Here is a 24,766-nt window from a genome sequence, read left to right on the forward strand (position 1 = left end):
CAATCTGACTGTAGTGTTTCCCAGCTAGAACACAGAGAGGGGGGAGAGAGAGAAGAGAGAGAGAGAGAGACGTCAGCCTGCGTCCTATTCATCTCTCTATCCCCAACACCTCATACAGTGCCTGGCCCATTGACAAGGCTCCATGAGTGTTCATTGCAACTAAACTGAACCATCAAAAAATGCTCTGAGCACTTCATTCTGTCTGCAAAGAAGGAAGCTGTAAGGACCAGGGAGTGTTTCACAGAGCAGATGACATTAGAACTGAGTCTGGAAAGGTGAGAAGTTATAAAAGATGAACAACGACAACAAAAGGCTACAGGAGCATCTGACTGGAGTGGCCAGGGATCGCTTCTCAGAGGTGAAGAGATCTCAACTAACATTATTTAGTGACAATAATTATCGCATGAATGTTGGCTGTCTGTTTCATTCAAGGATATATCCCTGGTGACTAGAAGAACAGTGACTGCTACATAAACCAAAACCAAACCTGTTGCCATCGACTCGATTCCAGCTCATAACGACCCTCCAGGACAGAGTAGAACTGCCCCACAGGATTTCCAAGAAGTGGCTGGTGGATTCAAACTGCTGACCTTTTGGTTAGCAGCTGAGCTCTTAACCACTGTGCCACCAGGTTTCCGACTGCTACACAGTAGGTATGAAATGAGTACTCATTCAATCATTTGGATACCTATGGGGGATTCATGTGGTTAAAATACAAGTGATGCAATATAACAGAGCATACTACAATACAATCCCATTATGTGATAGTTGTGGGTCACTACAGTAGGAGTTCCAGGAGAGCAGGGACCAAATCTGTCTTGATCCTCCTGTGACCCTTAGCACAATGCCTGGCAATATTGATGCTCAAGAAATATATGTGAAAAAAAAATACACGAATTAATAATTAATGAAAATCTAGACTACTACTATATTCTAAAATTGCGACAGAGGGGGAATACCATGGGTTTTGATGTCAGAAAAACCTGGCTTCAAAATCTGGTTCTGATACATGCTAACTGCCCTTGGCTAAATTAGTTCCTTCATCTGGCAGGGCTGTTACGGGATGTAAATGCACGTACCACACTGCCTGGCACTCGGTAGGCATTTAGTAAACGTGAATTCTCTATAATACGGAAACATTACTAGCAGCCAAAATGACAGTCATTGGAAAAAATAATTTGAAGTGCAGTAACAAGGCTGAAGGACAAGTTCCTCCCCACCCTCTAGGAAACGCTATACCTGGGGCGGGGGAAGACCCCCCCCCGCCCACCTCTCACGCAAACTAAGTTTCCAGCCATACCTGCCTGCGGCGTCGCTTCCGCCTCCGAGCCCTCCGCGGAGGCGACGTCCTTGTCAGGCGGGATAAGCGCCTGCGAACCTCCCGGCGATCTCGGAGTCGCTCCACGGTGGCGTCTGCCACTACCTTCCCCACCTCTTAGTAACCGCGATGCGGCGGCTGGCCGTGTAGGCGGCAACCGGCGGCCGGAGCTTCTAACTACAAGTCCCGGCACGCCGCGCGGCCAGTTCCGCTTGCAAACTCGCGTCAGCAACCCGGAACTACGGATCCCCCGATGGCCTCCGCGAGGCGCGATACGCCGACAACTTCAGCCAATAGGCTTCCGACAAGTCGGTGGGGAGGGAGAAGCAGAGGCAGACAAGATGGCGGCGGCGGCTGCACAGGGTGGGAGAGGTGGTGGTGGCGGAGGCAGTAGTGGGGCTGGCGGTGGCCCCAGCTGCGGGACAAGCAGTAACCGCAGCGGCTTGTTGGATAAGGTGAGGAGCTAGCTTTCGCGGTCGAGATCAGGGGAGGCCCGGGAGGCGGTGAGCCCACCTTTCCGTCCCCGCCCCCCTTCTGCGGCCTTTCGGGGCGGGGGTACCTCGTTGGCCGGCCGTGGGAACCTGGTAGGCACGTCAGACCCTGGCCCTCTCCTCTGAAGATATTCTTTCCTTCTCGGAATTGTTCCTGCTTTTATCGCTGCCTACCATAGCTTCTTTGGGCAACTTGATTATTGCTACATTTAAGTGCTAGTCATCGCTTTTCCCCAGTGGTGCTGGGTGCTACTGTTAAATGTGTCCATTTCAACGACGGGGACAACTGAAGCCCGAAAGTATAAAAGCATCTACTCAAAGTCAACATTCTCCAAATCTCCACCTGCCCCACTGCACTCTTGCATGCAGTTAGGGTCTCCAAAGCTTTCCGTGTCGTTTTGCTTACTGAACTTTCTATGACAGTACGCCGAACACTGAAGTTATTTATTTGGGCATTGACCTCCGCTACTGGGCTGGCAGGAAGGAATCATGTAAGATTTATGTATTTCCTCTCGACTTCCCCCCATTTTTCTCCACCTGTCACCAAGTGCACTAGGTAAATTGGATTTTTTTTTTTTTGAAGTTGTTTCCTAGGGCTGAGGAAATTGTGAGGAAATGAGTAGTGACTGCCAAAAGGCATAGGACCTCCTTTCAGGGTGATGTAAATGTTCTAAAATTTTTTGTGGTGATGGTTATACAACTCTGTAATATACAAACAACCATTGAATTGTGCACTTGACATGGGTGACTAGTATGGTATGTGAATTATATCTCAATGAAGTGGTTACCAAAAAAAAAAAAAACTTGCTATAATACCAAAGCTCAGAAAAGAATTTCAAGATGTCAACTAATGCAGCTGAGTCAAATAGATGTGTAAATGTTATCTGATTCTTTTTTTTTTTAATTTATTTTGTTGTTGGGAATATAATATACACAGCAAAACATACACCAAGTCAGCTGTTTCTATATGTACGATTCAGTGATACTGAGTCCATTCTTCCAGTTGTACAGTTATTCTCACCTTCCTTTTCTGAGCTGCTCCTTCCCCATTAACATAAACTGACTGCCCCCTAAGGTTCCTGTCTAATGTTTTGAGCTGCTGTCTTTACTCCTGTATATATAGTTCTTAAGAGAGCATAATTTTCAAGGCGGACATCTTTAACTAGTTTAGCTAACCTCTTGTTTGGTTTTAAAAACTAAAGATGTCACCTTAAGGACTAAGGTATGCCTGAACCAAGCCATGGTATTTTTTATTGCTTCATATGCATGTGAAAGCTAGACAGTAAGGAAGGCTGAAGAAGAATCGATGCCTTTGAAATCTGGTATTAGCAAAGAATATCAAATATACTATGGACTGCCAAAAGAACAAACATACCGGTTTTGGAAGAAGTACAGCCTGAATGTTCCTTAGAAGGGAGGATGGCGAGACTTTGTCTTACATACTTTGGACATGTTATCAGGAGGGACCAGTCCATGGAGAAGGACATCATGCTTGGTAAAGTAGAGGGTCAGTGAAAAAGAGGAAGACCCTAAATGAGATGGATTGACAAAGTGGTTGCAACAATGAGCTCAAACATAGCAACGATTATGCGTATGGTGCAGAACTGGGCATTGTTTCGTTTTGTTGTACACAGGTGACAGATATGATGTCACCTAATAACAACGATGTTGTTTGGTTTTAAGAAGTCTTCAGGGGGTATTTTTGGTTTAAGTTTTAAAGATTATCTCAGGGCAGTAGTTTCAGGGGTTCACCTAACCCCCATGGCTCCAGAACGTCTGGAGTCTATGAGAATTTGAAATTCTGTTCTGCATTTTCCTCATTTTGATCAGGATTCTTCTGTAGAATATTTGACCAAAATGTTCAGCAGTGGTAGCCGGGCACCATCCAGTTCTTCTGGACTCATGGCAAAGGAGGCAGTTTTCATGGAGGCAATTAGCCACACATTCCACATCCTCCTGTTCCTCACTCAAGGAATCCTGGTGGCACAGTTAGCGCTCAGCTGCTAACCAAAAGGTTGATGTTGAAACCCACCAGCCACTCCAAGGGGGAAAGATGTGGCAGTCTGCTTCCATGAAGATTTACAGCCTTGGTAAGCCTATGGGGCACTTCTATTCTGTCTGTAGGGCCCCTGTGAGTTGGAGAGCAGTGAGTTTTTTGGTCCATTCCCGGCTCTCCTTCTTCCTTTCTTGCTCCAGTTGAATAGAGACCAATTATCATCCCTTGGATGGCTTCTTGCAAGCTTTTAAGACCCCAGGCACTATGGATAAATTGGATTTTTGAGGCTGCCTCCCATTAATGCTTGTCTCTTTCTCCCTCCACTCATCCTTTATTTTTGGTTACTTCAAGCCTAGAAACAAGGGCATTAAAAAGAGAAGACTCCTGGATTGGTCTTTCTTGCTCTTTGTGCAGCATCTTGGAAGGTGCTCTGATTAGCTGTGTAACCTTGAAATATGCTGCCATCGCTCTGTATTTCCTCATTTATAAAGCGAGGAATTTAGCTTAATGTAAACTAAGGTGCCTTCCAGTTCCAGCAGGGTCCTGGGCCAATTTGCTAAGAAGTGTTAAGCATGAAGTCCTGAATATAGTTAAACAGTCAGAATTTTTTACTTGAAAACAGCTTTCCGACTTTCGCAGTGCCTGACAAATGGTAAGTGTTTAAGAAGTGAATATGTGATCCTGTGGAGGGATTCAGATCCACATCTTGGCATAGTGGTTGTGCGCTTGGCTACTAACTGAAAGGTTGGTGATTTGAACCTAGCAGCTGCACCAAGAGAGAAAGATGTGGCAGTCTGTTTCTGTAAAGATTTACGGCCTTGGACACCCTATGGGGCAGTTCTACTCTTCCTATAAGGTTGCTATGAGTTGGAATTGACTCAATGGCAACGGGTTTTGAGGTGTCATTGGTTTTGAATTATACAGCTCTCATACTCTTGATCCCTCTTAAGAGACAAGAATGTATTCTGAGGATTGCTATGGTAGATTGCTCTAAGACTTGAGTCTTGGGACGTGATAACATTTGCTACACAAATGCTGCTTTCCTGCTAGGTGAGCACCTCACAGTCCTTAAGTGTTCTGGGTTCACCCTATCCCACTAACTGCTCTTGCTATTCGCACTCCTTGGATTATCACTAGCAAATGTTAAGCAAGGGCATTCTTTTCAGGCAGTGATGACTGAAAAGTATATGGCATTATTGTGTTACTGAAAAAGCCTGGACTTGAGAATCATAGGATTTGGACTTTGAAGTAGCTCTGCTACTTTCAAACTTTATGAAGCCTAGGAAGTCAGTTACCTTACTCAACTTCTTTTCTTCATTTGTAATATTAGGGTTGCTGGCACCTACGTCACAGGGTTGTTGGGAGAATCATATGAGGCTATATATGTGAATGATCTCTGGAACCCGTAGTGTCCAGTATAGATGTGTGATGGTGAAGGAATAAATCAAGAGTCCTACTGTCAGAGTTCATTCAATATAGCTGAGGAGTTGGAATACACAAGCATTAAATATATTTAAGGAAGTATATGGTGTTTTTAGTCACCTCATATTCATGCGAAAACTGGACAGCAAATAAGGAAGACCAAAGAAGAATTGACGCCTTTGAATTGTGTTGGTGAAGAGGATTGAATATACCATGGACTGCCAAAATAACGAACAAACCTGTTTTGGAAGACATACAACCAGAATGCTCCTTGGAAGCGAGGATGGTGAGACTACGTCTCACATGCTTTGGACATGTTATCACGAGAGATCAGTCCCTGGAGAAGGTCATCATGCTTGGTAAAGTAGAGGGCCAGTGAAAAAGAGGAAGACCCTCAACAGCATGGATTGACACAGAGGCTACAACAATGGTCTCAAGCATAGTAGTTGTGAGGATGGCGCAGGACTGGGCTATGAGTCAGAACTGACTCGACGGCACATAACACGCGGCATATGCCAAATGCAGACTTTTAAAGGAAGTTCAAATGAGAGAGAGAGTGATCCCTGAGATGTAAATAATAAAGATGAGGGCCCCAGGGGAAGGTTTCATGCTTGAGAGTGGAGCTGGGACCTTATTTATTTATTAATTTTTATTGTGCTTTAGGTGAAAGTTTACAGTTCAAGCTAGTTTCTCATACAAAAATTTATACACGTATTGTTATATGACCCTAGTTGCAATCCCTATAATGTGACAGCACACTCCAGGATCTTATTTTTTGAGAGAGAAAGGGAAGACATACCAGGTAGGAATGTATCCTTAAGAAATGTAGTAAATAGATGCAAATGTACTTCTAGCTTTACCTGCTTACTGCTGTCCCACTCATAGCAACCCCATAGGAATTCCAAGGCTGTATATCTCTATAGAGGCAGACTGCCACGTTTCTCCCTCGGACCTGTGCTGGTTTTGAAATGCTGACCTTTCTGTTAATGGTCGATCACTTTTACCACTGTGCCACTTCACCTGAGCAGATGTGAATTTCTGCTTCTGTGAAACTGACTTTAAGAACAAAGCAATTCCACAGACTTCTGTAGCTCTGGGGCTGGATGAACCCCTGAAACTCTTGCCCTGAGATAATCTTTAAAACTGAAACCAAAAATATACCCTGACGTTTTTATAAAACCAAACAGTAGTTTAGCTAACCTAGTAAAGAATGTATGCCTTGAGCTTTTTGCTCCTTTAAGAACTCTCTCTATGGGATCAGAGTGACAACAGCAACTCAGAAGGTTAGATAGGGACCTTACAGAGCAGTGAGTTTATTTTAATGGAGAGGGAACACCTTAGAAAAAGGAGGTGAGAATGGTTGCACAGCTGGAAGAGTGTAATCAGTGTCATCGAATTGTACATTTAGAAATGGTTTAGTTGGTATATGTTTCCCTGTGTATAGTCTTGACAACTACAAAATTAATTTAATAAAAGTAAATAAAACAATTCTCGTACAGAGATGTTGATGGTGCCAGTGTTTCTCAGGTAATGAATTGACTGGAAGGTTCTCCAAGAGAACTATAGTGATAGGTAGAATTAGATTGGGGAGGGCATGGATTCCTAAAGTAAAGAGTAGAAGGCTGTTGAAGGTTTTTTAAATTATGTAAAGTGAGTTTAGGAAATTCAGAAGCCTTCCAATAAGGTCATGTACTGTGCTAGTGTATGTGTATTAAAAAAAACCAGTTGCTGTATAGGAATATTAAAAAAAAAAAAAAGAAACAAATTTGAGCTCCTGTGCAACATACTAAAAGCTGCAAGGCCTTGGATGAGTTACTTAATATTACGCAGCCTAAATTTCCTTATGTAAACAATGCAAATGCTGATACATATTATAGGCTTTGTTGTAAGGATTAAACTGTATAATATTGGTAAATGTTCTTAGGAGTAACAATGACAAGGTGATGAGAACCCCAACCAGAGTAGCAGGAGCAGGCAAAAGGCATATCAAAGGAGCTCTTAATAGAATTATCCAGGAAGTGATGGACAGGAGAGAGCATACAGTGAAAAACTGCTTAGGTGCTTTTTTTTTTTTTTTAATTTCAGCCAGTTGTTTCCCCTCTAAATTCTTTTAGCACTTAATACACATGGGAAGGAAACCCTGGTGGCGTAGTGGTTAAGTGCTACAGCTGCTAACCAAAGGGCCGCTAACCAAAGGGCCGGCAGTTCAGATCCTCCAGGTGCTCCTTGGAAACTCTGTGGGGCAGTTCTGCTCTGTCCTATAGTGTCTCTATGAGCTGGAATTGACTCGACGGCAACTGGTTTGGTTTTTTTTTTTTTGGCTTTTTGGTATACATGGGAATTAACTTGTCACTTAATGTGATATATTTTCTTATATTGTTCCACGGATTTGTATTTGCCAGTTTCCTGTGAGGGCTTGCTGTGGTTCTCTGTAGTGAGTAACACAGAATAAGTACTTGCAGCATCGAATTTAACAGAGAAAAAATTTCAGACCTGCCACCTCGGTCTTCAGAAACAGCTTTAGAGGATGGTGCCTCTAACTGCGTAAAACTGAAGATACTGTGGGAGAGAACATGGGGAAAAATGTTAATCCTCACTGGAGCAAGAGGCTTGTGCTCTGTTGGAATGAGAGGCTGTTACCTTTAGCAGAATGTCTTTAATTTGATTGGAGGGGGGGAGGGTATTTTATTTCCTGCAGCTATATTTTTCACTTGCCATCTAGAAATGTAATAAAGAGATGCAAATATACTTTTAGTTTTATCTAAGCAGATGTGAATTTCTGCTCCTATGAAACTGACTTTAAGAACAAAGCAATTCTTGTTTCCTGCCTTAGAAATAGGTATACAAAGATAATTTCCTAGCCTCCATCACAGAATAACTTCATTTAGATCAGTGTAGTAAGTTACTTTTCCCAAAATACATTAGGGTATTTTGTTCTACATGGCAGGCTATAAAGAAAAGCTGCTTGCTTAATTTTTTTGGCTATTAAGGTTGATATGTGGTATTAAACCATGCTTTCCGGAAGCTATATCCAGACTCTTTTAACCTCATACCTGAATTTCTGTCTCCTGGCTGGGCTGTTGCCTAATCCTAAAACACAGCTTTCATATCTTAGTAGTTGAGAACACAGGCTCTGGAGCCAGGCTGTCTGGCTTTGAATCCTGGCTCTGCCGCTTAACAAATGTATGTCCTTGGGCAAGTTAATAAATGTCTTCGCATCTCAGTTTCCTCAACTATAAGGTGGGGATAATAATAGTATTTACCTTATAAAGTGATACTTGACACCCAGTGAGCACTCAACAAAATATATATAGCTGCTACTAACTAGCCAGTTACTCTGGACTCCAGCCTCCGTAGATAGATAGTTTTCATTACATGATATGCATACCCTCTATATCAAACTCCCTTGATATTAATTAAAAAAGATTTATGGACCTCATCACAGACCTGAATCAGATTCTTAAACTATTTCGCGTAATCAATAGTGGTTTCTCTAAAGTGTTTAATGAAGCAACTTTAGGGCTCATTTGTTCCAGCCTCCTCATTTTATAGACATGGGCACAGTTGGAGAGAGGAAGATGAAACAATGTGCCCAGGACCACACAGTGAGTTAGTAACAGTGGCAGAACCTGCGCTCTTACTCAATACTTTGCCCCCCATGCCAGAGTGGGCCTTGTGCTATGTGACATAATAGTGGGAAGAACATCAGTTTTAAGGTTGGAAGACCTAGGCTGAAGCCATGGCTTTGTCACGCATCAGCCATGTGCCTTAGACAGGTCATTCATCCTCTTGTATTCTCCTTGATGGTATATTAGCTTGCCAGACTTCTGGGTGACATGCTTGTACCCTGTGACCCAGCTCTGTTAAAGCAAAGGAATGATTTTATGGTATTAGTGTAAATGTGTGTGTGTGTCTGTGTGTTTAAAGAAACCAGATCCTGGCTTTTTAACACTGTTCTGCAAATGGAACTTTAATAATGTCTCAAAACTCATTTTTGACTTCATCAAAATTAAAAACTTGTGTGTATTGAAGAACACTATCAAGAAAAAGATACCCAAAGAATGAGAGAAAGTATTTGCAAATCCTCTATCTAGTAACGGTCTAGTATCTAGAATATATATAAAGAAACTCTTAGAACTCAATAATAAAAAAGACAACTCATTTTTAAAGAGGGCAAAGAATTTAAGTAGACTTTTCTCCAAGGGAGATACACAAATGGCCAATAAGCACATGAAAAGGTGCTCAACATTAGTCACTGTTGTTGTTGTTGCTGTTAGGTGCCTTCTAGTTGATTGTATCTCCTAGTGACCTCATGTGACAGAATAGAACTGCCCCATAGGGTTTTCTGCCCTGTAATCTTTATGGGAGATTGCCAGGGCTATCTCCTGCAGAGAATTAAAAACAGATGTTCGAACAAAAACTTGTATGTAGCATGTTTCTAGTACATTCACAGCAGCATTATTCATGATAGCCAAAAGTGGAAACAACCTATGTCCATCAACTGATGAATGGATAAACTGTAGTATATCCACATACTGAGGTATTACTTAGCCACAAAAAGGAATGAAGTACTGATACATGCTACAGTGTGCATGAACCTTGAGAAAACGTCATGGTAAATGAAAGAAGCAGCTGGGGTGGGTGAGAAATGCAAATCAAAACCACAGTGAGGTACCACTTAACACCAATTAGGATGGCTGTAATAAAAAAAGAAAAGAAAAATAACGTGTTGGCAAGGATGCGGAGAAATTGGAATGCTAGTACTGTTTGCTTTGAAATGAGCTCAGGTTTTTCATGCACACAAAATGGATGATGTTCCCATCGCTTCGGAAATCAAATGAGAGACTTTCTTGTGATTCATGGAGTTCACTGGAGATGTTCTTATTCCATCTGCTGAAGATTGCTTTTAAGTATTAGTGCAGTTAGAGCTGAGACTATTCCAGCACAGTCTGTGGTGACTACATCTGCGTTTTATCCCTGAAGAGTGCCAAGAAATTATCTTCTGTGAGCTGTAGAGGCAAGTTTCTTTTCTGTAATGCTTTGCAGGCAGTGATGTGTGGCTGAGTTTCTCTGAGAATACAGTTTCTCTTTTTGGAATGACCTGAAGTTTTAAATGACTTTATTTCACAAGTAATTCAAATTATCTTGTGGGTTCTGGCTGTACAGCTTCTTTTGCTTGCTGTTATCAAAATGAGATTTACTTGACAGTGTAAATGAGCTGTTAACTAGAAAACTCATTAATTTCTTCTTGGTTCAAATTGTAGGCTGGTCGGGTGTGAGCATCAATATTGCAACATGCTGTCATAAAACCAATACTCTTGTTTTTATAAACTATCAGAAGGGGAAGAAGAAAAAAAAAACTTGATGGACTTTTAATCACTTAAAGTATGATGATTTGCCTTCATGTTTTTCCCCCCAACAAACTCTGTGTGTGTGTAATAGTATAAACGAATCACAGTTAAGAAAAACAATCAAATTCAGTGAAATAAATTTCTATGTTCCTTTAAAATCTTTTGAAATTTTTTTTTTTAACCGATATTTATCCCATCTATTTCTCGTATGCAGCATCTCTGAACTTGTGCTCATTAGGTAAATAGGTGGCTCTCTTCTCTTCAGTAAGATAATCCATTCTAAAGCCAGATGAATTTTGGATTGTCTCCTGGTTTGTAATTTTTATGAAGTATAGTATTTGTTCACTTGATGTAAAAAATCAACAGATGGCCACTATGATTTATAAAAGGCAAGTTTATCAAAATTTTTGTAGCACTCCATTCAACTTAACCTATGTTCTACTAATCACTTGGATTTAAGAAAATTTTTGATTGTGTAATACATAAAAAAAAAATATATATATACACATGGTTAAAAATTAAAAAGGCATATATTGAGAAGTCTCACTCCACCCATGTCCCTCCACGTTTGCGGGATATCTGGGTGTAACACCACAGTTTGTTTAACCAGCCTCCTAAAGATGAGCCCTTGAGTTCCTTTCACAGTTTTGATACTATACACACTACTGTAGTGAATAGCTTTTTATATTATCTCATATGTATGTAGACATACAAAAATTCCCAGAATTGGAAGTTGAATCCAGTGTGCTAAATTGACTTCCATCAGTGCTGTACCATTTTGAATGCCTACCAGTAATGTGTGAATCTTTTGCCTCTGAATAGCACACACAGTCTTTGGGAAACTTTCTAAACCTCAGTAAATAAGGGAAATTGAAGCTCAATTTGTCCATAGTTGCATAACTGATGATGGGAGGTCTAGGACTTGTTTTTTAGGTCAAAATTTTGTGTTCTTTCCAACAGACCATACTGGATTTGCCATGTTCTTAAGACATTGCTGGTAAAATATTAGAGCTGTTAGCTGACAGCAGTGTATTAAAGGAGACCCTCCCCGTTTGTTAATAATGTAGGTTCATGTGTCTACATTTTCTGAGTTTTGTGGTCACAGAATAAAAGGATGAGGATATGGAGTCCCTTCTATACCCACGTTTGGGTAAAATGGGGATAGGCTATAGAGCTTACACTATAGTTCTGCTTCCAGTATAAGTATTCTGTTTGGGCTGGTAGATTTTGGCTTCTTGGCATGGTGACTGGCAACATCACATAAGTACCCCCTCATTCTAGTTACCTAGTTTCCTTCAATTTCATTTTTTTAAATAAAATAATACTGTATTTTTGGTGGAAGTATGCACAACAAAACAAGTTCCCATTCAACAATTTCTATATATACTGTTCAGTGATACTGGTTACATTCTTCAGTTTGTGTCAACATTCTCATTTCCGTTCCGGTTGTTACACTCCCACTAATCGTCTCACTGCCCCCCAGCCTTCTCATCTATGCTTTAGAATGACTGTTGTCCATTTGGTCTCATGTGGGTATTTTTTTTTAAGAGTGCAGTTCTCAGGGGCAAAATTCTTTACTTTTTGAGTTAACCAACTTTCAGTTAAAAGGGATTTCAGGTCAACTTCTTTTTTTTTTAGTGTTTTGTCTTTCAGATCTTCAACACCAGAAGAGGAAGAGTAACTTATATGTACTTAAGGATGCTCTTAAGGAAGTCGTTCATTTTACTTTCAAAAAAATGCCAAGTCTCTTGATGTACAACTCTTTTGTTTTACAGTGGAAGATTGACGATAAGCCTGTAAAAATTGACAAGTGGGATGGATCAGCTGTGAAAAACTCTTTGGATGATTCTGCCAAAAAGGTGCTTTCATGAGGAGGGGTCTGTTAGCGTGTATACAGCTGATGGCCCAGCTGGAGAATCTTTCTTCTGTAACTTGAAATGACCTTAGTTTTCAGTGTTAGAAATGGAGCCAGAAAGCAGTATTTAAAATTGAGACAGTACAGTAAAAGTAGGGGAAAATGTGTTAAGATATAAATGTTAGCTATTTAAGGCTCCTTCTCAGACTCTCTAATCTGTGAATTCTAGAGAGCTGGTAATTTTTTGTTTTTGAGGTTAATTAGCCTGTAGCTGAGAGTGTCAAGGGAAGCTTGAACATTCATCCAGGTTTGGTTATCTTTCCTTTTAGGAAAGAAAAAGAAAATTTTAGCTGCATACGAGGGGAAAAGTTGAGGGTTTAAAAAGATAAATGTTATTTGAAGAATTGGTGAACTTTTTTTCTGGGATCCTTTCTAAATGGCTTGCGTCTTATTTGCTTGGAGTGATAAAATCCCAGTTGGAGAGAACTATCAGGTAATTCACACAGTTCTTAATATAACTTTTATCATGGAGATTAAGAATAAAAGCAGGTACTGGGAAGGGAAGGGAGCATTCTTGTTAACTTGGCTCCTTTCTCTTCTCACTAGGTACTTCTGGAAAAGTACAAGTATGTGGAGAATTTTAATCTGATCGATGGCCGTCTCACCATTTGTACCATCTCCTGTTTCTTTGCCATCGTGGCTTTGATTTGGGATTATATGCACCCCTTTCCAGAGTCAAAGCCTGTTTTGGCTTTGTGTGTCATATCATATCCTTTCTTTATGGTCAGGTTTGTTTTCTAATGACTGTTTCTTAAAAGCTCCACCAACACTCCTCCCTGCAAAAAACAAGTTACCGCTACCTGAAATATTTCTGAAACCTTCACTTTGGGGATTTACCTTCAGAAGCAATTGCAAACCGTCAAATATAAAGTACGTCCAGTGGTTAAGAGCTCAGCTGCTAACCAAAAGGTTGGCAGTTTGAATCCACCAACCGCTCATTGGAAACCCTATGGGGCATTTCTGCTCTGTCCAGTAGCGTCGCCGTGACTCGGAATCGACTTGATGGCAGCAGGTTTGGTTTTTGGTTTTTATCAAAAGTGGTATTACCTGAATGGAGCCCAAGTCATATCCCTCAGAATTGGCACCAGATGATCCTTGACTCCCTTCAGTGAGCTGATAAATCATTACAGTAATTAATTTTTTCGCAATTGAGGCACTTTCCATAAGAGTTTCAGTGATATCAACATTATTACAAATACATGGCCTCTCAAGAGAACTACTTGCTGGTACTTCATTTGTTTGGTTATATTTGTTTAGAACAAAACAAGAAAAGAACTTGTTTTCTTTATAATCATATCAGTTTTATATGTAATAGTAGTGACCACCATTATGAATGTCTTCTGTGTGCTATGCACTCTGTATATACACACAATCTCTAAACTTCATAACAATTCTAGAAAATCGGTATTATCCCCATTTCAAACCAAAAATCAAACCGATTGCCGTTGAGTCAATTCTCACTCATAGTGACCCTATAGGACAGAGTAGAACTGCTCCATAGGGTTTCCAAGGAGCGCCTGGTGGATTCGACCTGCTGACCTTTTGGTTAGCAGCCGCACTCTTAACTGCTACGCCACCAATGTTTCTATCCTGTTTTAGAGGTAAAGATACTAAGACTTGGGAAAGGTAAGTAATTTGTCAAGGTTACACTGGTTAAAAGCCAAGATTCAAATCCAGGACTGCCTCACTCCAAAGCCCATACACTTTGTACTATACTTTCTTGCCTATCCCTTTCATAAAGTTCAAATAATACAGTGTACACAAAACTGGCACATAGTAGGTACTCAGGTATGGTAGCTGTATTATAAAAAATGAATATAATAATAAGCCTGTACATATATACAAAAAGCCCTGTTGCTGGCGAGTTGATACATATACAGGAAGTAGTTATTTTATAGTAATACTGACTGAAGTAACTTTTTTTCTTTTAATGAGCCTTAAATTGGTTAACCGTGATCAACTCCACCGTGATCATTAGTTTTCTTTTTTATAGAGAAAGAAGCGCAATTATAACAAAGTCTTGATAAACTAGTTAATGGGATCTTCTTACATGTTTTGTCCTTGAACATCAAAGAAGAGAGCTAGTTTATGCCCTGTACTTAATCTTATCCTTTTTTTTTTTTTTTTTGAGATATTCTTTGAGGACTTAACCAGATAGAGCCTTGCTTCTCTTGGTATATAAACATAAGTACGAAAATGAAATAACTAAATTTTTAGTGTTTTTATACCATGATAAACTGACTGTGTTCTGTAGAACAGTCATGAAAGTGTTCATAACCCTTGTTTGTCAGTTTGTGGTATTTCTCTTTCGTGTGTATATTTGTGTGTTTTTCCCTTAACTTTATTTGAACCTATTTTGTGATGATGGGGATCCTGACCATTTATACCTCATATAAGGAGAAGAGCATCTTTCTCGTGGCCCACAGGAAAGATCCTACAGGCATGGACCCTGATGATATTTGGCAACTGTCCTCCAGTCTCAAAAGGTATGACTGTCCTCACAGATTCTTAAATTTTGGTTTTGGAGTTTCCCTGGACAATTGAGTCATTATCAACAGCAGACTATTGTCTGCCTACTCTGCAGATCATGGTGCTAGTCATATAAAATGAAGAAAGGACTATGAATGATCTAGAAGGTTTTTCTTAGCAATGCCTTTCTGAGATTGCATTATCACAGAAGTGCTCTGAGGATGAACTATGGGAGAAAGTACTTTGGTGAAATAATGAAGAGAGAGTCTCTTTTTTTCCTTGTGGCCAATTAACCCAGCCATTTAGAGTATAGGACTATAAGGCCAAAGGTGCAAGGTCAGTTATCTTCATAAAAAAACCCATTAGCTTTTTCTCTTTTATGACCCTGACCTCACTGTGTGAATCCAGTTAAGAATCTCTGGAGCATTGGGCTGGGGAACTCATAGAAGCACAATTCAGTCTTTTTCTGACCATCAGTGGGTATAACTTCGTGCAGCCAACATATAAGGTCTTTTTAGGCACCCAGAACTGCCTTCAAATTCCAGCTCAGTCTCTTTCTAGCTCTATGACCTTTGGTAAATCGTTTAAGCTATCTGAGCCTTAGTAGATCAAAAATGACCCCTTAGTAAGGTCAAAAATGACTCCTAGAGTTGCTGGGAAGATGAGATACCAGTTATAAGAATTGCTGATGTTTATTGATTACCGTATAGCAGGTATTATTCCAAGTGCATTATCTCATTTAAGCTCTAGAGCAACCCAATTTCTAGAAAAGAAAGCAGGCCAGAGAATTTAATTAATTCTTCTGGTGTCATACAGCCAAAAGTGGCATAGCAGGAACTCCAGCCCAAGTCTGAGCACATGGTATAGTTCCTAGCATACAGTCGGCTCTCAGATTGTAAGTCCACGTGTTGACACCCATAAAGGTAGGTATAACGTCAGTGCTGGCAGGCTCTCTTGCTGCCAATTTATGAGGATGCCTGTGGGGAAGAAGAAGAACAGACATTTATTCCTTCAGATTTTGCAGCTAATTTCTTGCTTATCTCAGCTCCCTGCTGCCCTTTTGGCTCAGCCATCATCAATCTGTACCCTCCAGCAGGCCACCAAAGCAGAGATTCAGAATTCCAGATCCTAGCATCATCTTAGTTTTGTCACTTTCATTCCGATTTATGTATTTTGACTCATAGTTGACTGACCCTTTTCTGGGATTAGGCTTCTCTGTTTTTTTGTTGTTTTTTTTTAACCAACTGCCATATTGTTGGTGCTTATAGAGAAGAAGTATCCTCATCCCCACATAAAGAGTGACTTAGTAGTCTAATAGTACCTGATTCAGATGTCTTGTTCCATAGCTGCCAGGCTACATGATGTGAAAATGGTAATGAAAGGTTTCATAGACTAGTAGCTGCCACCTGCAAACATCCTTATCACAAGCTATGTGACTGCCTTCAAAAGCCCAATTCAGTTACTGCCCAGCACATCCAGTATACTGTCCAAAGTCAACATCTGTGCCCCAGTGACATCTCCAGCTTTATTTCATACCCCTCCCAAAAGGAACCCATACATATTCCTACTCTCGCAATATTACAGAATTTGCGACTTGCTAAATTCTCCAGGTTCCAAGTGATTTTGTGCCATTGGACATATTCTTTTAGGACCGAATATCTAGCTAACTCCTACTTGTCACTTCTTCTAGGAAGCCTTCCCTGACGTACCTTGGTCTGGATTAGGTACTCTTAGGTATTCTTAAGAGCATTTTATGCTAACCTCTGTTAGCACTGGTCACATGATGCTATAATTATTTGCTTCTCCATGCCTCTGCTGAGCTTCCCCAAAAGTATAAGCTCCTTTACTGTTCACTGTGCACTAGAACTCCAAGCCCAAAGGCAGGGACTAGCTCATTCACCTCTGTGTCCCCAGAACCTGCCCAGGGACTAGCACAGCTTAAATTTGCAGAAATTTTTGTTGGGTGAATGAGTGGAACTCGCCTGGCCTGGACTGCAGCCTTGACCTCCTAATCAGTCTCTGCCTCCAATCGAGTCATGGTCAGCCACCCACAAAATTCCCTGTAACTGAGCCTCCTCTTTGAACATTCCTTTGCCTTTTTTTTTACTGTAAATGAAACCTGACTAACCCCCAAGGACATGCTCCCCCTGCAGATTTCAAGTGGTGGCTGATTTCTCTCACATAGTCTTCATACTACTGGGACTGTAGGTATCTCTTCTCTGCAAGCCACCACTTTGAATTGTGTGTTATCACATTTTGCCACCTGTCTTCCTCATTGCAGTTAAGCACAGACCCATGGGTCATTCCCCCTCGTTCCTTGAAGATAGCTCCTGGCTCATTAGTACTCTCTCTAACATAATTTCTTCATAAGTCTTGGTGATTTCAGCCTCCAAGTAGGTTATTATTCTAGTACCTCTAAGTAACTTGGCCTCTAAGTTTATCTACTTCCTCTCCTCTAATTATGTAATTTTTGGTCGTGTCTTAAGGTACTTATTTTCACAATCATAACTTAGCTGTATTACTAGTAACAAATTATCTTCAATAATACTGGTTTTAAGTATCCCACTCTCTGACCTTCACTTCCTATTTTTTTACTATCCTATCTCCTGGTAGATAACGGTTGTTCAGCCCTAATGGCGTCTATAATCCAATGAGCATACTACCTTTTCACCGTCCTCCTTCCCCTTTCATTATCTCGTTATGCTTTCTCCTCTATTCTCAAACCTTCCTCCCCCATCTTTACTCTCAGTTCATGGCCTTGCCGCTTTTGTTGCTTAGAAGGTAGAAGCAATCAGAAGTCTTCCATCATTACCCGCCTACTTGAATTAATGCCCATTATAATGTGCCTCTTTTCAAGCTCCTATCTAAAGCCTACCCTAATTTGCCATTAGGTTCTGTCCCTTCTCGCTTACTTGATGTTTTCTTTCTCTGCTGGATCATTCCTTCTGGCATACAAACATACAAACATAATTTTTCCCAACTAAAAAAAAAATGTTTCCTTTCTCCTTATTTTCTTCATATGACCTTCCCTTTTCCTCTCCTCCCATTAGCTTTTGGATCTGGTCTCGTCTTCATTTCTTCCCTCACTATACTTGACCTGTTAGCAGCATTTGACTACTCCCTCCTTGTAATGCTTCTTTTTTTTTTTTTTTTTCAGACTTCTAGGATACCCCACTGTTTCCAGTTTTCTTCTTACCAAGATATCTGTTCCCCAGTTTCCTTTGCGATTCTTCATTTCCCCTTTCTCTAAATTTGATATGCCACCAGGGCTTGTTCCTAGAACCTCTTCTCTGTCTGTATTCACTTTCTAGGTGGGATCTTATCTAGACTTTCAAGGCTTTAAATACCAGCTATATGATGAAGATCTCTATATATTTTATCCTGGACCTCTACTCTGAACTTAGATATATATCCCAATTCTCTATTAGACATTTCCACTTGATCATAATAAACCTATTGCCGTCAAGTCAATTCTGATGCATAGTGATGCTATGGGACAGAGTAGAAGTGCCCCATAGGGTTTCCAAGGAGCACCTGGTGGATTCGAACTGCCAACTTTTTGGTTAGTAGCCGTAGCTCTTAACCACTATGCCACCAGGGTTCTGTTAGACATCTCAAAATTAACATATCTAAAACCTAACTCCGCTATCCATCATCCAGACCTGCTCTTCCCAGTTTTCCTATCTCAATAAATGACAGCTCCATCCTTCTAGTTGCTCAGGCCAGAAACTCTGCAGTTTTTGATTCCTCTCTCTCCATCTTCCTTCAGTCAGCAAATCTTGCCAGCTGTCCTGTCTAAATATATTCGGTCTGACCACTTAGCCATTTTCATTCTTACCGCCATTTCTCACTTAGATTACTTAATAATGTCCTAAGGGACCTCTTCAGCTGTTCTCCCACCCATAGTCTGTTCCTAGCACAGCAGGCAGAGTGATCCTTTTAAAACAAATCAGATCAACTTAGGCTTCTGTTCAAAATTGTCTCACTCAGAGAAAAAGCCAGAATCCTAGGATGACTTTGAAGTCCATATGTATCTGTTCTCTGCAGCCCACACGTGTATGCAAACACACCCATTACCTCATCTGGCCGTTATCCTTTCCTACTCATCTGTTCACAGTGCTCCTTTCTGTTCTTCCTGGCATGTTCTTACCTCAAGGCCTCTGTACTTGCTATTCTCTCTGCCTGGAATATTCTTTTTCCAGATGGCTCATACTCTCACCACCTTTAGGACTCTGCTCAAACATCTGCTTCTTAGTGAAGCCATTCCTGCCCACCATATTTAAAGGAACTTTTTTTTTTTATTATTGTTTGTTATTGAAAGTTTCAAAAAGCAGGGGTTTGTCTATTATGTTCACTGCTATATATCTTTAGCATCTAAAACTGCCTGGCACATGTAGGTAGGGCTCAATAAATATTTGTTGAGTTAATAAATAACTGTTCCTAAAATGTACCGTATCGTCAGATTATGTCCTGTCATCAAAGCCATGTAGCTGCTGATGAAACTGGGCCCAAAAGTCCAGAAATTCCCATGGTGTCAATAGTAGTTAGTTGAAGCTTGAGAAGATCTTTCGAAGTGTTGAAAATAGTTCAAGGACCTTCACTCCTACCTGTCCTTAGGTCCTAGTAAGCCATCTTCGGAGTTAGTGGCTTGACCAGTAGTTTATTGAGGAACTGTAATTTTCTGAGCACCAGTTATGCTGGGTCCTGTTCTAAGCATGACAGTAATCCTGAAAAGTAGGTGGTGGTTTTCCCATCGTGGACATGCAGAAACAAAGAAGAAAATGCTTTGTCTAAAGATAATATCAGTTTAACAACCCACTGAATATGCCCTTGTTGAATGGAGACAGAAATGGGGGGATGTCAGCTTGCCAGAAGTTGGTGTCATTAAACCCTCTTGAATGGGCGGAGATAGTAACGGTCTTCAGGGCACCTAAAGCTGTAGCTGAATAATCTTCAGAGTTCATATAGTAAAGTGATCGGCATGCAGCACGCAAGGACAAAGCACCTGGAATGGAGGGCCAGCCCCAAAAGTAAGGGTCCTTTATTTACTTGTAAAGATTTGACTGTCTACCATGTGTCAAGCTAGGAATAGAAAACAAATAAGACAAAGTCCTTGGCCTCAAGAACCTTTTAGCCTAGAACACAAATATACAAACGTCATCTCAATAGATCAATAATTTTATTGATAGAGATGAGGGTGTATCAGTAGTCCTGGTATATGATTGGCACTCGGTATTTGAGCTGAATATTGGTTGCCGGTGCTGTGGAAGACAAAGGAGGGATGTGTGACCCAGATTGGGAGGGTTTAGGAAGGCTTTCCCAGAAAAGTTCATGCCCAATTAGATTATCAATAAGTGAGAACTAGCCAGATGTGATAGGAGAGAAGAGTCTACTAGGTATACCCTTTGAGCACAGAGCAAGTGCAGAGCCCAGAGGTGAGAGAAGATAGTTCGTATGACATAACAGTCTATGGCCAGGTAAAAGAGGTACACAGTAACTAAACCAGGGAAGACATGTCAGCACTCTAGAATCTGAACTAGTGTCATGAAGGCAGTGAGGTACCCCTGGAGTTTTTAAAAAGCATAGATCTGTGTGTTCTCTATATTACCAGCACATAGCTCAGCCCTTTTCTTGCTGTATTGTTAATGGTTGAATCTCTGACTGTGTTTGGTTAATTTGTTATCTTTTCCCTGGTACTTAGGTTTGATGACAAATACACCCTGAAGCTGACCTTCATCAGTGGGAGAACAAAGCAGCAGCGGGAAGCTGAGTTCACCAGGTCCATTGCTAAGTTCTTTGACCACAGCGGGACACTGGTCATGGATGCATATGAGCCTGAAATATCCAGGCTGCATGACAGTCTTGCCACAGAAAGAAAAATAAAATAGCCAATTCTAAAAGTAGGCGTCTTTCTGCTGGATCACGCTCAGTTATGGAGTGGCGTGAAGAAGAAACAGAACTTGAAATGAGTAAAGTAAGAGTTGTTTTAAAAAAAAAAAAAAGCCCCTGTTTTTCCTGAAAATTTAGTCCATTCTGGATAAATAGAATTTTCTAGCAACAATATGAGAAGTTGTAGGTCTAATGTCTAGCTGTAGCCTCCTTGATTCGCTGATTGCGTTGTTTTGATTTGTTCTTCTGAAAATTGTTTTGCCAAAAGCCGTACAGACTTCCTCCTTCATACCTAGCAGTACTTTATATAATGTAGCTTTGTGCCATGCAACGTTCGTCATATCAACTTTTGTTTTTGCATTGAAACTATTAACAGATGACCGGATAGTGTATGTAGAAAATGTTAACAAATTTACAAGTGCCGTGAACCAGCTCTATTTATTTTTTATCTCTCTTGGGAGGAAATTTCACACGTTGGGGAAAGAGAAACTCTTTCAGAGCCATTTGTAAACAGAAATAACTAAAGATTAAACTGTCGTTCCATAGAAGAGGTGCCTGTGGTTAATGAAAGTTATATTTGTTTGGCTTCACAAAATTGAAACGAGTATTTGTGCATGAGTGTACGTGCATTCCCCCACACCTATAAAGAGGCAATAATAGTTGAGGCTCTGGAGTCTTAGATATGAGTTTGAGCCCTGGTTCTGCCGCCTTCTATCTCAGATTTCATTTATAGCTAGACTTTGACTCTGACTTAGTATGTTTGCGTGCCTGTGTGTGTGTACGCGTGTGCGTGCATGCATGCATAGAATCAATTAAAATCAGTGTTAAGTCTCAGCGTTCAGAAATGAAATTAATAGCTATGATTATAACCGAAAGGTAATAATGACAATAACTTAAGAACCATGGACAGGGTGTCAGTGTCCCTTTCCTGACTTCTCTCTCTACTGATTTAGATGATTACTCACTGTCAGTGTCTTTTATTATCTTCTTATTAGCTATTACTCTTTAAGCTCAGAGGTCATAAACACAAATGCCCAAATGATCGAAGCAGGTAACATAAATGTTTGAAGTCTCAGGTACAGAAAGTCAGGGATTTGATGAGGGCTGTGGTGAATAAAAACACTGCTTCTCAAACTTCGTGGGGAGGGCCCAGCTTTTATTTATTTCATGGACGTATACCCATCTGTTCCAGAGAGTGCTTGTCAGAACATAAGGGTTGCTGGTTCAAACCCACCCAGTGGTGCCATGGAAGAAAGGCCCAGCAGTCTGCTTCCATAAAGATCGTTGTTGTGTACCGTCCAGTTGATTCCTACTCATTGCAACCCTATAGAACAGAGTCGACTTGCCCGGTAGGGTTTTCAAGGCTGTAGTGTTTACAGAAGCAGACTGCCATACCTTTCTCCCATGACGCGATTGATGAGTTTGAACTGCTGACCTTTTGGTTACCAGCCTAGTGGTTAACCACTACGTTACAAGGACTCTTTTCTATAAGGATTATAGCCAAGAAGACCCTGTGAAGCAGTTCTAGTCTGTAACACACAGGGTTGCCATGAGTCGGAATCAACTTGAAGGCAACAGATTGGTTTACAGCTAGATTAGGACAACGGGATGTGGGTTTGTAATTCCTCTGGTGCTCTGCTCTTCTCACTTGGTGTGTTTTCCTGTAGTGGTTTCATCCACTCTGAGCTTCAGATCCATTTTCTAGCTGTATATTGGGCATCCTTATCTGAACATCGTCCAGAACTCATTATGTTTTGTCATGAGCCCTGTTTCTCTTACTCAGTCCCTCTTAGTGCTAATAACATTGCATATACCCAGCTAGCCAAGCTCAAAACTTTGAACTGCTTGCTCTCTCATGTCCTCCAGGTTCAGTCATAGATCATCTTTGTTTTAATCAAAGTATCATCCTATTCAGTCCCTTTCTGTCCTATTGTCATATATTAGATCAGATTCTGGTTGACATCATTATGCCTTTGACTTCCTTTTGCCCTCCACCTAGACTTTTCTTTCCTACTTCTGTACCTGGCAAATGCTTATTTTTTCTTCAGTTGCTTCTATGCCTGTTTTTTACAAGTGTGTATTATATCACTATTACTTTCTAAATATCCATCCATTTATTTGACAAATATTGAGCATGTACCACGTGCCAAGCACTATTCTAGATTCATGGGATACACACTTGGCTTCATGAAGTTTGCATTCTAATAAGGGGATACAGACAATACACAATAAGTAAATACATAATAGAATATCAGATGATGATAAGGAAGAATCAGTTTTTTAAATTGTTAACCTGTTGTTGACTTTACTGTGTTAATTCCTGTTACAACAGCTGTTCCACTTAGGAATTCAGGATACAACCTCTTGTGTATGACAGCTTTCTTTCATACAGCATTTTTGTGGGTGTGTATATATTTGACTTGGGGAGACTTTAAAAAAAACTTTTTAATTTGCTTAAAACAAACCTTATGCCTGTTACATTATGTGCTTTTAACCAATTAAAGAAGTAATTGGCATTTATAGTTTTATATTGTGTATGTTTACCACTAGTATATTCCTGTTGATTTGTTTGTGCCCTTTATTAACTGCCATTTTCTAAAAATTTTTTTCAATAAAAGGAAAGAAGATGTGAAAAAGTGGAGTCATAGTAGTCTTAATGGAAGGAACAGAGCAGCAAGTGTTAACAGTCTTAATACTATAGATTCCTTTCGTTTCAGGAACTCAGCTCTCCATTGATAACAATAACAACAACACTCAGTACTTCGCACCAGGTAGTGTTCCAAGTACTTTACAGGTATTAACCCACTAATGCCCACAATAGTCCTGTTATTTACTGTGAGGAAACTGAGGCACAAAAGTTGAATAATTTGTCTCACAGTTGGTGGTAGAAGTGGGATTTAAATCAGGGTAATCTAGCTCCAGAGTGTGTGTTCCTACAGAGGCAAAACAATCTTTTCCAATTTGTCAAAACTGAATTCTGACTTACGGAAGTCTTGTAGCTCTGGCCTAACATTCCCGTTTTAGTCTAAGTTAACTCAGATTTGATGTCTAATGAAAAATGGCCCGGCAGACTTCCCTGGTCAAATAAAAATGATGTGTTTGGGGCTGCAGCTGGCTTGACCATCTTGGTTTTACATGAAAAGTGACAGCTAGCCCTTTGGGAGAAATATATCTGCTACTCTGCTGCCTTAAGTAAAGCTGCTGGCTCCATGGGGCCCTTGATTCACAGAGACATCCCCAAATACTTGGACCTGATTCACTGACAGTTCCGCTAAATTAAAAGCTGCTGGTGTCCAGTGACAGTTCTGAAAGACTGCAGTAAGGACCAGTCAGCACCATGGGCTGAATTAAAAGTTGTTACGCTTGCTTTAGACAGTAACCTTAAGGACCACTGTGTTACATTTTTACTAACTATTGGGCTATTGCAATAGCCTAGTCTTCTGGTCTGCCATTTGGAAGGCTACAGACTGTCAGATTAAAGATACTCTTTAAAAAACTGGAAATGAATTTCAACTGTCAGCTAAACTCTCTGTATCACTCACATGGATATCCACCATGAGGGCCCATTCTCTGGTAAGACTGACTGTAGTCAAGCTACCAGTTGAGCCTGCACCCCTCAGATTGCCACATTGCTTCCTGGCTCCGTCATTGTACCAGACATGGCAATGTATCCACTCATAGACTGAGTACAAAGTAAAGGACTGTTTCTCATGCAGAGGCTACTGCTTCATGGCAGACTTGTGACTCCCGCCTAGAGCTGACCATTTATGTAGTAGTGAGTGAGATCGCATAACATGGGGCATGGTCACATTCCTTTCATGCCCTTTTTGGGCTTTCAGTAGTGCATCACTACTGTTGATGCTTTTTCAGGTTATAGTCTTGCTGTTACAGTCTGATCAGCCAACTCCAGCTACG

At 40.6% G+C, this 24,766-nt stretch overlaps 2 protein-coding genes across 4 annotated transcripts in view; one reads left to right on the forward strand and one right to left on the reverse strand.

Annotated features, from left to right (window-relative positions):
- The window catches only part of XRRA1 (X-ray radiation resistance associated 1), a 58,992-nt gene extending 57,230 nt beyond the window's left edge, over positions 1–1,762 (reverse strand). The window contains exon 1 of one of the 3 annotated variants that reach the window (XM_023538942.2): positions 1,301–1,762. The gene's annotated coding sequence lies outside the window, so the exon portion shown is untranslated. The remainder of the gene's footprint in view (positions 1–1,300) is intronic. The other 2 variants (XM_010599580.3, XM_023538943.2) reach the window with 2 other exon arrangements.
- On the forward strand, positions 1,641–20,964 carry SPCS2 (signal peptidase complex subunit 2). The gene is made up of 5 exons (XM_064288690.1): positions 1,641–1,773; positions 12,354–12,437; positions 13,040–13,199; positions 14,844–14,979; positions 20,664–20,964. Exons 1-5 carry the CDS (start codon positions 1,660–1,662, stop codon positions 20,848–20,850), a joined length of 681 nt encoding a protein of 226 aa, XP_064144760.1. The 5' UTR covers positions 1,641–1,659; the 3' UTR covers positions 20,851–20,964.
- The last annotated feature ends 3,802 nt before the right edge of the window (positions 20,965–24,766 follow it).

Source organism: Loxodonta africana, chromosome 7, assembly GCF_030014295.1.
Source record: "Loxodonta africana isolate mLoxAfr1 chromosome 7, mLoxAfr1.hap2, whole genome shotgun sequence".
Classification (NCBI taxonomy): domain Eukaryota; kingdom Metazoa; phylum Chordata; class Mammalia; order Proboscidea; family Elephantidae; genus Loxodonta; species Loxodonta africana.

Coding starts and splice junctions, on each gene's coding strand:
- SPCS2 (XM_064288690.1), top strand. CDS start 1,660: ATGGCGGCGGCGGCTGCACAGGGTGGGAGAGGTGGTGGTGGCGGAGGC. Junction 13,200..14,843: donor TTTGGCTTTGTGTGTCATAT/CATATCCTTTCT, acceptor ACTTTATTTGAA/CCTATTTTGTGATGATGGGG. Junction 14,980..20,663: donor CTGTCCTCCAGTCTCAAAAG/GTATGACTGTCC, acceptor CCTGGTACTTAG/GTTTGATGACAAATACACCC.